This window comes from Gymnoscopelus braueri (assembly GCF_963280865.1).
Source record: "Gymnoscopelus braueri genome assembly, chromosome: 11".
Classification (NCBI taxonomy): domain Eukaryota; kingdom Metazoa; phylum Chordata; class Actinopteri; order Myctophiformes; family Myctophidae; genus Gymnoscopelus; species Gymnoscopelus braueri.
In genome coordinates this window covers 54,818,163-54,829,336 of record NC_137613.1, presented here as the reverse complement: position 1 = coordinate 54,829,336, position 11,174 = coordinate 54,818,163, and the positions used below count along the sequence as shown (strand labels likewise).

Genomic DNA, 11,174 nt, shown 5'->3' with positions numbered 1-11,174 from the left:
AACCTTGGGGGGGCACCAAACGGCATGAGAAAAATAAATAAACGGGGCAAAAACGCCGAATTTAGAAGCAGGGCTCCGCGCATCACCACCCCCCCTTGACAAAACGCTCCCGGGGGGCACCGAACCGGGTCCAAGCACCGGGCACCACGAAGGGTTAATCCGCCCCTGGTTGTGAGCTTGTAGATTGGCTATTTTTGGCTAATGTTCCACCAGGGAATCTATGCTGGGGTTCAATTGGTTAAATGTCAAGACTGTAGTATTATACAAGTATAAGTTCATTTTCAATCTGTCCTAAGGGGAACGGAGTTTGATACCAAATCCAGGAGAAAACCAGAAGAAATGACGATCCAGGAGAGTGTCAGGAGACTGGTCAAAAACCAGGAGACTCATGCGGGATCCAGGAGTGTTGGTACCTCATGGGGAAAAATAAATATTATTCTATACCATAATATGACATAGATATATCTATATATAAGGTGCAATGAAGTAAAGTAACATTGAAATGCAGAGAGGTGCCATGGATTAAAACGTTATTTACAGGGGTCTCTCTCTCTCTCCTGTGCTTCCCCCCCTCTCTCTGCCCCTCTCCGCCTCTCACTCTCTTTCTCTCCCTCCCTTTATCTCCCCCCACCCTCTCTCCCCCTCTCCCCCTCTCCCTATCCCCCACCCTCTCTCTCCCCACCCTCTCTCTCTCTCCCCCACTCACTCACTCTCTCTCTCTCTCTCTCTCTCTCTCTCTCTCTCTCTCTCTCTCTCTCTCTCTCTCTCTCTCTCTCTCTCTCACTCTGCGCATGCGTGGAACACGTTTTGACCCGGGAATAATGTGTTGTTGTTGTAGTGTCTTTTTCCATGGAAGAGCCTCTTCTCGTCTCTTCTGAGTGAGGCTGGGAACGAGGCTATGCCTTGGTGGAACAAACAAAGCTTCCAGACGGGATTCAAACAAACGGCTCTTCATTAAAACAACACAAACGGATAACATCCGTGTGTTGAAGGTAAACCCTTTCTATTTATGTGTTCATGTCTGGACAAAAAGCAGTTTCCAGTGGATAGCATAGCGCGCTAGCATAGCTGCTAATGCTAGTCCTAAAGAACACAATGGAACGTAGCAGGGAGGCTAACAAAGACAAGCATGGTCTGTGTGCAGTGGTGGAAAAAGTACTCAAATGTTATACTTAAGTTAAAGTACCAATACTGCAATGTAGAAGTACTGTTACAAGTAAAAGTCCAGAATGAAAAATGTACTTGCGTAAAAGTATCAAAATGTACTCAAAGTACCAAAAGTAAAAGTACTAAAATGTTTGAAAATAGCTAAGCTCACGACACGTTGTGAGCTTGTAGATTGGATATTTTCAAATAGCCTAGGTTTAAAATAGGGCTAAAGTGGTTAATTAACTTTTCTATCTGTCTGTCTCTTATATGCCATCATGATTTGTGTGCATGGGGATCTCATCTTAAACAAGCTCAGTGCTTAATGAGTCTTCCAGTTTAGTAGACCTTGTATTGTGAATTTGTACTTCCATGTACTGTTGTTCTCATGTACACCAATCAATGTATGTTTTATAATGTAATCATTTATAACTGCAAAGTAACTAGTAACTACAGTTTTCAAATAATTGTTGTGGAACAACACATCTTGCAAGGGGGTCCCTGGCATAAAATATTTTCAGATGGGAGTCGGCAGATAAACTGCTTTAAGCCAGTGGTTCTCAAACTTTTTCATGTCCAGGACCCCCGAAATGATATGTATTTGGCCGCGGACCCCCATCTAAAAATATTTTGTTCCAGGGACCCCCCAGAAGCAAAGATTTGAGTTACAAATGTTTCCTTAAAAAAAAATCTAATATTTGCACACATTCTTAAGATTTTTCAAAAATAGCAGATATGCAAGCTCATAGCGTGGCACAGTCTTTTTTTGAATAGCTAAAGTATAAAATATTGATGAAGGGGTTAAAATGATTTTGTGCGCGTGACGCACGCACACGATGTGTCACATTGTGACACGTTGTGCGCGTGATGCACGCACACAATGTGTCACATTGTGACACGTTGTGAGCTTGTAGATATGCTATTTTTGTTAAACATTTTGTATTTGTGAAACATTTTGAATGGGGGTCCCTGGCATAACATATTTTCAGATGGGAATCGCCAGATAAATACTTTAATTTGGAGGAAATGTTTGAGAACCACTGGTTTAAGCCAGTGGTTCTCAAACCTTTTCATGTCAAAGACCCCCTGAAATAGTAGTGTGCGTCCTGTGGACAGCACGATGGTTTGTTTGATGCGTCCTTTGTTAAAAATGTGCGTCAAAGTTGCAGAACACAGGGCTTTAAGCATCACTGAAAATGATATAAAATACAATTAGTATTATCGAAGGGGAGAAATAATCGACCGAGGTTGAGTTTCCAAACTTTTTTGGTGAGGAGTTTAGTTATAACCCTAGCATTTAAAAGGTTAACCCTTTTATAGGTCAGTCCCCTACATCCGTGGTTACAAACCCTGTGAGGGTCCATTTGGACCCCTTCAAGGAACATTGAGGGTCCCTGGACCCCAGTTGGAGAACCACAGCCCTACAACACAGGTTTTCAAAATGATTCATGTCACAGACCCCCAAATTCCCTTTTGTTAGACCATGAACCCTCATGTCAATTGATTGTTCTAGCAGGGACTCTGATATGACCTCACATATTATCATATAATCGCTGTTTTGAATCCAAACAGGCCATCTGTGTGATATCTGCTTTGTTTTGAGGGAGTGGTGGGTCGTTCGCATGGAGGATGCAGGGTCCTAGCAAGAGCCTAAAAGCTTTTTCCATACCAGGGGTGTTGTTATGAGACAATATTAAACCGTGAACCAATAAAATGTCTCCACATTGTGTTTTCTGAGACTTTGTTCTATCATGATAACAGTGAGTGAGTGCATATTCTATTGGTTGCAGTTATATACCTTATTTTATACTTTATACACCCAAAATGGAACAGATCTATAAGCCTAGCGTTGTGATTCTACACAATGTTAAAGGGGAAATTTGCCCCACGTTTTTCTTACCTTTTCTATGATATCCTAGGATGAATGGTACAGTAGAAACATTTCATAACTCCATCCCGGGTCCGCCACAGCTAAAAACGTGCACCTAGGGTCCTTGCGCTTAATCACATAATTATTTTAATAGCTTTTTTCCATTTTATTTTGGTGAGATCTGACGTTCATAGTGACAGAACACTATGCAACGTGATTGTCTTGAATGCACCCCACCAGAAGTCTCGGTAGACGAGATTTTGTGAAATCTTGTGAAATCTCGTCGTAAATATACCTTTAAATATACCTTTATGCTGCTACGGGGGCTTTTTGTGAAATCCTTTACTGCACTGCTTGTACTGTTAACAACTTGGACTGTTAACAACTACTGTTAATAAAAGTAGTCAATCAAAATCACACAATCAAGCACTTGCTGTCGTAATGAAACATCATGCGTTTACTCCTCTAGGTCTGAGGTGACCTCCAGCAACTCCTCAGAGCCTCTGCTTCAGCCAGTTAGAGAAATGAGGCTTCAGACTCTGCTTCACTCCCGTACTGGGGACCACCAGGCTCTGCTTCACTCCCATACCGGGGACCACCAGGCTCTGCTTCACTCCCATACCGGGGACCACCAGGCTCTGCTTCACTCCCATACCGGGGACCACCAGGCTCTGCTTCACTCCCATACTGGGGACCATCAGGCTCTGCTTCACGCCCAAGCTGTCTGCACCACTAGGGACCATCAGGAGGACCGTTTCGATGCGGCTGACGAGACAGGTAGAGCCATTGCGATCGTACTAACTATCGGAATAACTGTGATAAACCATATAATAAGAAGCGGCTTGCTAGCTCCTCATGCATTGAAGGAGGCATTAGCTCAGTTCTGGGCTCTCCCCAGGCTGGCAGAGGGAGAGTAGCGCCCAGGACTGCGTTGGCAATTGGCACTGAGTGAAAAAAATGGGTTACAAAATCGTGGGATAAAAATCGCACACAAAAAAAAAAATCACTGAAATAACTGTGATAAACTATTTAACCCATCCTATGTTGAATTGGCTAGCGGGAGGGCGGGCAGACCACGGCCACGTCACTCTGACTCAGACATAAACAAACCCATATATGGTCATTTACTGATGACATCAGGGATCTCCACAAGTATGCGCATTAGAAGGGACAAGGACTGACAGATAAAGAGCCAATAGAACAGAGCCTTAATTAGTATCATTGGTAACACCTGTGCAGGAAGTAAGGAAGGGGCCCAATTCATTCCCAATATGGCTACTGTGCATAGAGCCTATTCAGCTGTTCTTATCAATGATGAACTTTTTGTTTTGTTTTTTGTCATTTCCTGAAAAAAATAACATATTGGAGTTTGCTGGTTTCTGCCCGACAGCAGAGATATGACAAGAAACTTAAATATGCAAAGAAATGACTGAAATATTGATTATTGAATTATTCTTAAATAAACATGAATGAATAAAGAAATACAATAGCAGAAATAGACCATCTACAAGCTTACGACGTCATTGTGAGCTTGTAGATGGGCTATTTCCACTTTGTTATGTTCATATATGAACATGTTTCAGCATGGAAACAATTATAACGATTATGCAAAATAATTGGGATTATCTAAAACAAATGTGATTAGGTGATTATGTACTAATTCTGACGGGCCTAAAGACAGCTGGGTCATTGCTGAGACAACACAGCAGCACCTTCTGCACAGCTAATTAGTGCTGCCTGTTCTCTTTGCTCTGCAACTTTATGAATCACTTATTATTGGAGTCATATTAAAGGAGTAGTTCACCTAAAAGCTGATTCTAAAGCTTCGTGGGGTGTGTAATTGATAGAAAATAACACACACACACACACACACACACACACACACACACACACACACAGAGGTTTATCTTATATTATTCTGAGAAAGGCTGCTTAACAACTGGCCTCCTGTACTTTTCAAGCCCATAGTCCAGTTTTATTACCAATGAAAAAAGTGAAACAAAAGGGATGAATTTTTAAAATGTATTTATTTGTCTTATCTTTCTCAGGCGCTGGTGTGGACAGCACTGTGTCTGAGCTGGATAACCAGGCTTTGCAAAAACCGACCCCAGCCCACACCCTAAGACTGCTGCATCTTTCTGAAGAGGGCACTCTGGTGCAGCACAGTCCACTCCAGTAAGCCACAAGAGCACTATTCTGCAGTCCCAACCTTATGCATGACCTGACCACATCCTGGAGCAGTGGTGTAAAGTAGCAAGTACAAGTGCTGCACTTAAGTACACTTTTGAGGATTTTTTACTTTACTGGAGTATTTCCCATTTTCAATACTTTTACTTCTACTCCTCTACATCTCAGAGGCAAATATTGTACTTTACTCCACTACAATTATTTGACAGCTTTAGTTACTTTACAGATTTAGATTATTATCACAACACATGCATCAACCACTTAAGCCCTGTACTGTATATATTTTTGCCGATCTACAAGCTCAACAATGCCTTGCAATGTGAGCTTGTAGATCTGCTATTTTCAAAAGATGTTTGTACATTTGTAACTTGTGAAATGGGACATTCTGCACAATGAGTATTTTTACTTTTGGTACTTTAAGTACATTTTGATACCAATACTTGTACTTTTACTCAAGTAACATTTTGAACACATGCCTTTTACTAGTAACATAATATTTCTACATTACAGTATTGATAATTTCACTTAAGTAAAGAATGGGAGTACTTTTCCACCACTGTCCTAGAGTAATCATAATCTAATATCTTAAGTTTTTTTTCCCCCCTAGGAGCTCTACTGAATGTGTGGCCCCTACCCAGGACAATTTGAGCAAAACAACCTTTATTGCCCCCAACTCAACTACTGGCCCAGAGGCTGAAGGAGGTAAAAACCTGTTCACTTTCTACCTTCAATAACAATAATTATTTGGAGAATAGAGCTGGATGTGTTTTTATTCATCAGGCGCTGATAACCCAATGGACACATCGCTGCCCCCAGGTGACAAATCGGGGACAAAAGCAGAAGAGCCAATGGAGACTGATCCCTCATCCAAACCACGCACATCCACATCCACTCCTGTGTCCCGGAATTCACCTGGTGGTGTTTTGGAGAAGACGCTCTCTTTGCCGTCCCAGCCTGAGTCCTCTCACGTAAGAACATCTTTATCCTCAATACTGGGATAGTTAAAGGGTAACTTCACCATATCCTACAGTACTTTTGTGAGGAGGACAACAACGTGTTTCGGTGCGTTATTTAAGATGATTTTTCCCAGCGCCTTTTTTGGGAGTGCGTTTTCGAGACGCACTGCGCTTTGGGAAGTTAAATTATGTCAGATTTCCTCCTCTGAATAGAACAGATAGATAGACATTTTGACAGGTACCGTACTTTTCGCACTATAAGCCGCACCTGACTATAAGCCGCAGCAGCTAAATTGAATGTTTGGAACATATATAAGCCGCACTGGACTATAAGCCGCGGGTGTAAAATCCATAGATTTAGGAGGTCCCCTAGTGGCCGTTAGCTGTAAAAATCCATAGATAAGCCGCACCGTTATATAAGCCGCAGGGTCGAAAAATTGGGAAAAAGTCGTGGCTTATAGTCCGAAATTTACGGTAAATGCAGCTGGATGTCATAATGTTAACTGGGTCTTTTTCATAGATTTATTTTTCTGTGCCAGCATGAAATTAAGCTGTATATGAGCTGGCCATGCTTACACACAGTAACACTTACATGAAAGACGCCCACAATGAATGTTATTACCTTCAGAGAGGAAAAGAGGGGGCAGAGTAAAGACCCCTGGTTGGACTTCGTTCGACCATGTATATAGGATTTAAGTCTGGGGTTCAAACACAAGCCGATGACAGTATCGGTAGACTATGCAATTATAATAGCCTACTCATTCATTGCACAAAAAAAGATGGACACGGTATGTATGTTTGTGTGTGTGTGAACACAATATGAAGTGAAACATATGATAGTTTTTGTCACACATTTCATGTCACACAAGACATCTGGAGTCTGGCCCATTGCCTAAAATGAGTTTGACACCCCTGGTTTAAGTGGTAAAGAATAGACTAAGTTGCCTTCTTTAACGCCACAGCATGACACTATACCTCCATGACGTCTTCATAACATGATTCATTTCTCTGTTCTGTTTCCTCCCCAGGATGTGTTGGTCGCAACCCAGAGCCTGGCAGCTGTGAGCAGCACCACCACCAGCAGCAGCAGCAGCAGCAGCGTGGCTCCACGACACACACAAAGGAAGCCGGTGACACCATCCTTGCGTGACCAGAAGCCATCGCCGCCCGTTGAGTCAAGTCTGTCCGCTTTGCCCTTGCGGTTCACTGTGAACACAGAGAGCAGCACTGTGGCCCCGCCGGCCTCAGAGCAGCCTGAGGATGACAGCCAGGCCACACAGATAGAGGGTCTGGACGAAGCGCTCTGCATTGACACCGGCCACTCTGTGATGTCGCGCCTCAGTCAGAGGAGCGAGCCTAACGGCGTCTCCTCCTCTCCGAAAACGGCGGCCGAACCCAAAGCCGCCCCCTCCTCATTAAAACACAGTGGTGAAGGTGTCAGGACGGAGGAACGCGCTCCGTCGTCACAGAGGTCTGAAGTGAAGGAATCTATGCCGATGGCCAGGAATGTGACAAATGTGAACGTAAGTTACGCAAGTGGCGGCAGCCCAATGAGCAGCCCTAAGGACAAGGTGCATGGCGCTCTGCTCAAGTCCGACATGGTAGACCCACTGTCCAGCAACTGCGTCCAGCAGACCCCTCAGACCGCCACACATGGTAGTTTAGCCTCAATGTCCCAGTCTGTGTTCTCTCAGACATCAAGCGGGGACTCTGTGAGCGTTACAGAGAGTGAGTTAAACACTCAGTCGCTGCTGAAGCCCGGACAATTCTCTACTGTTCCCAGTCAGTTGCTGTCATTAGATCAAGACGTGATGGATGAGGAAGACGAGGCTGGAGAAGAAGAAGAAGAGAAGGAGGTGGGGATGGTGAAGGAAGGAGAGAACATATTGGGGCGTGAGGGCTCGGCTCTGGGCCTGGCTCTCTCCCAGAGCCAGGTGTTGTCCCCTGAGCCTTTGAAGATGGAAGGGAGGGAGGAGGGCAGCAGCAGCCTCATCGTGGGGTCTGTAAGCGAGAGAAGCCCTGGGCCGCTCCAGAAAAAGGACGCATTGCCGTCGACACAGCAAAAGAGGAGTGGTTCTCAGCCAGAGGGAAGCAAGGTGTCCACCAACGGCCAGGGTTCCCAGTCTCACCCTAAAGACGTTTGCAAGTCTCCTGATAGCCTCTCCCAGGCTGACAGGGAGGGGCCTGAAGCAAACGGAGTCAAAGACAAGAGCCTCAGTGACAGCTCTGGAGGTAAGATTGACACAGAGAAATCCCAGGCTCTAACAATGTGGGCTACACTGTTACACTTTCTTTTTTCTTTTTTTTTTATTATGAGGGGAAATTGATGTGATTTGCATTCAACGATTTGCATAAATGTTCAACATTTTTCAAAAATAGCAGATATACAAGCTCCCAGTGTGGCACAAAGTGACTGTGAGCTTGTATATCTGCTCTTTTTGAATAGTCAACGCTAACGTTGCGATGGGAACGATGTACAAAAACAAATTTCACCCACTTTTTTACCTTGTAAACCTGTGATGTTACAATAAACCTGATTCTGATTCTAAAATATATGTATGTACACACATATATGTGTAGTGTACCGATCACTGTCCTGTTTGCCTTGTGCAGAAATTCCCACCCGTATTAAGGAAGAGGAGCTGATTGGGCCAGCTGTAAGTGCCACGCCCCCTCTGATCAACCAGCTACAGCAGACACCAAGCACTCCCATTGGTGAGTTCTGTTTTCTAGCCTACGTAGACGCAACCAAAACCTGACAACCCTGAAGCTCTACCCCATTTAAAAAAAAGTTGGCCTCATGGTGGCGCTATGACAGGCTAATTCACGTTTGGGCCTATAACTATTCAACCATAGGGCGTACAATCCAATTTTCAGATGCCCTTCTGATTGGCTACGATTGGCTTTAAAAATTTGCGCGGAGTGGCCTGTTTTGCAAAATAAATCTACATCTGACGTCATCGCACAGCTTGTTTTAGCAGATATTCGCTGATTGGCTTGTCGTTAGACTCACCCCCACCTCCGACGCTCATTGGACAATACATTTTGTACCGAATAAATCCTAGGTTCACATTACAACACCAGACAAAGAGAGGCAGTTCACTCAGAGAGTGGGCGGGGTCTATGGTCTGGAACCAGGCTAGATGTGAATATTATGGCTACATTCACGTGAAAACGTAATTTCAAAACGTTGTTACCCACAGGTATGTGCATAATCTAGTTAATAACCCACTGTCAAGCCGTCCAGCAGATTCTGTGTTGTGGGAGTGTCCGTGGTGCAGTAATGGCTGTATCTCTCTCTCTTTCTCTCTCGTGTGTGTGTGTGTTCTTTCTGGCGCTGTGCATTGCGTTGCAAATATAAACAAACCCTGTGTGTGTGTGTGTGTGAGAGTGTGTGTGTGTGTGTGTTTGCACTGTGCAACTCCTCACAAATAAACAGCCCCTCTCGCTCATTCTCTCATTCTGTTTTATTTATAATGTTTTTGAATCTCAATGGAAATTTTGCAGACTTATACAGAAATGGACGGTAATAATGCAGTACTATCTGAGACTTAATGGTACCTAATTATTTTGAGCGGGTGCATCGGTCAGAAATTCTCTTTTTTTCGCTCTCTCTCTCCTGGAAAAATTACTGTAATGATTTACTTAAGTAAAAGTATCAAAACTGCAATGTAGAAGTACTCTGTTACAAGTAAAAGTTCGGAATTAAAAAAAAACTTTAGTAACAGTACAAAAGTATTGGTATCAAAATGTACTTAAAGTACCAAAAGTACCAAAATGTTTGAAAATAGCTGATCTACAAGCTCACAACGTGTTGCGATGTGTTGTGAGCTTGTAGATCTGCTATTTTCAAATAGCCTAGGTATAAATAGCTGGTGGTTAACCATAGGTGGTTAATGTATGTTTTATAATATAATAATTTATACTTGCAAAGTAAAATTAGTAACTTAAATTTTCAAATATTTGTAGTGCAGTAAAAGTACAATATTTTCATCTGAGATGTAGTGGATTAGAAGTAAAAATATAGACAATTGGAAATACTCCAGTAAAGTAAAAGTATCTCAAAATTGTAATTGAGTACAGTACTTGAGTCAATGTACTTAGTTACTTTACACCACTGCTCGTTCTCTCTCTCACACACACACACACACACACACACACACACACACACACACACACACACACACACACACGTGTGTATGTGTAGTGTACCGATCACTGTCCTGTTTGCCTTGTGTAGAAATTCCCACCCGTATTAAAGAAGAGGAGCTGATTGGGCCAGCTGTAAGTGCCACGTTCCCTCTGATCAACCAGCTACAGCAGACACCCAACACTCCCATTGGTGAGTTCTGCTTTCTTACCCATGTAGACCGCATCAAACCTGACAACCTGAACCTCTGCCCCATTTTCTTTTTAAATTGGCCTCATGGTGGCGCTATGACAGGCCGATTCACGTTTGGGCCTATAACTGTTGAACCGTACAATACAATTTTCAGATGCCCTTCTGATTGGCTACGATTGGCTTTCAAAGTATGCAGGAGGGGCCTGTTTTGCAAATAAAAAGGCACAAATCATGAACACAGTGTCCAATACGACATAGCAGTGGCGGGCATTTAGTGGTGCCACATATCAAAAGCCCATTAATTTGTTAGATATTTCCAAAAATATTTATATTCATATAAATATTAATTTAAGCCTGGAACCAAGCCATCCAGGCTCCTGGTGAATCATGACCATAAAACATTTGATTATGTGTCATAAATATTTGAAAACAGCAGAAAAGGGTATTTGATAATAATATATGAATATATAATATAATTAAATATTCAAATATGTTTTTGCCACAGAATCAAATGTTGTATGGTCATTATTCACTATTCATTATTCATTCAGGAGCCTGTATGTCTCTGTTCCAAATCTCTAAGGGAAAAATGTATGGGCTTTCTAAAATGGTAAATGGTGCATTTATATAGCACTTTTATCCAAAGCGCTTTACATACATTCACATACATTTT

The 11,174-nt window shown here is 42.8% G+C and overlaps 1 protein-coding gene across 1 annotated transcript in view; it reads left to right on the top strand.

Annotated features, from left to right (window-relative positions):
* Positions 1-858: 858 nt before the first annotated feature.
* Positions 859-11,174, top strand: part of LOC308095739 (uncharacterized protein) — a gene marked incomplete at its 3' end in the record, with an annotated part of 42,194 nt that continues 31,878 nt past the window's right edge. Inside the window, exons 1-8 of the mRNA XM_080442778.1 lie at positions 859-992; positions 3,486-3,793; positions 5,065-5,191; positions 5,811-5,905; positions 5,984-6,171; positions 7,188-8,391; positions 8,773-8,874; positions 10,400-10,501. Coding sequence (XP_080298904.1) covers positions 3,541-3,793; positions 5,065-5,191; positions 5,811-5,905; positions 5,984-6,171; positions 7,188-8,391; positions 8,773-8,874; positions 10,400-10,501 — 2,071 coding nt within the window. The 5' untranslated portion in view covers positions 859-992; positions 3,486-3,540. The remainder of the gene's footprint in view (positions 993-3,485; positions 3,794-5,064; positions 5,192-5,810; positions 5,906-5,983; positions 6,172-7,187; positions 8,392-8,772; positions 8,875-10,399; positions 10,502-11,174) is intronic.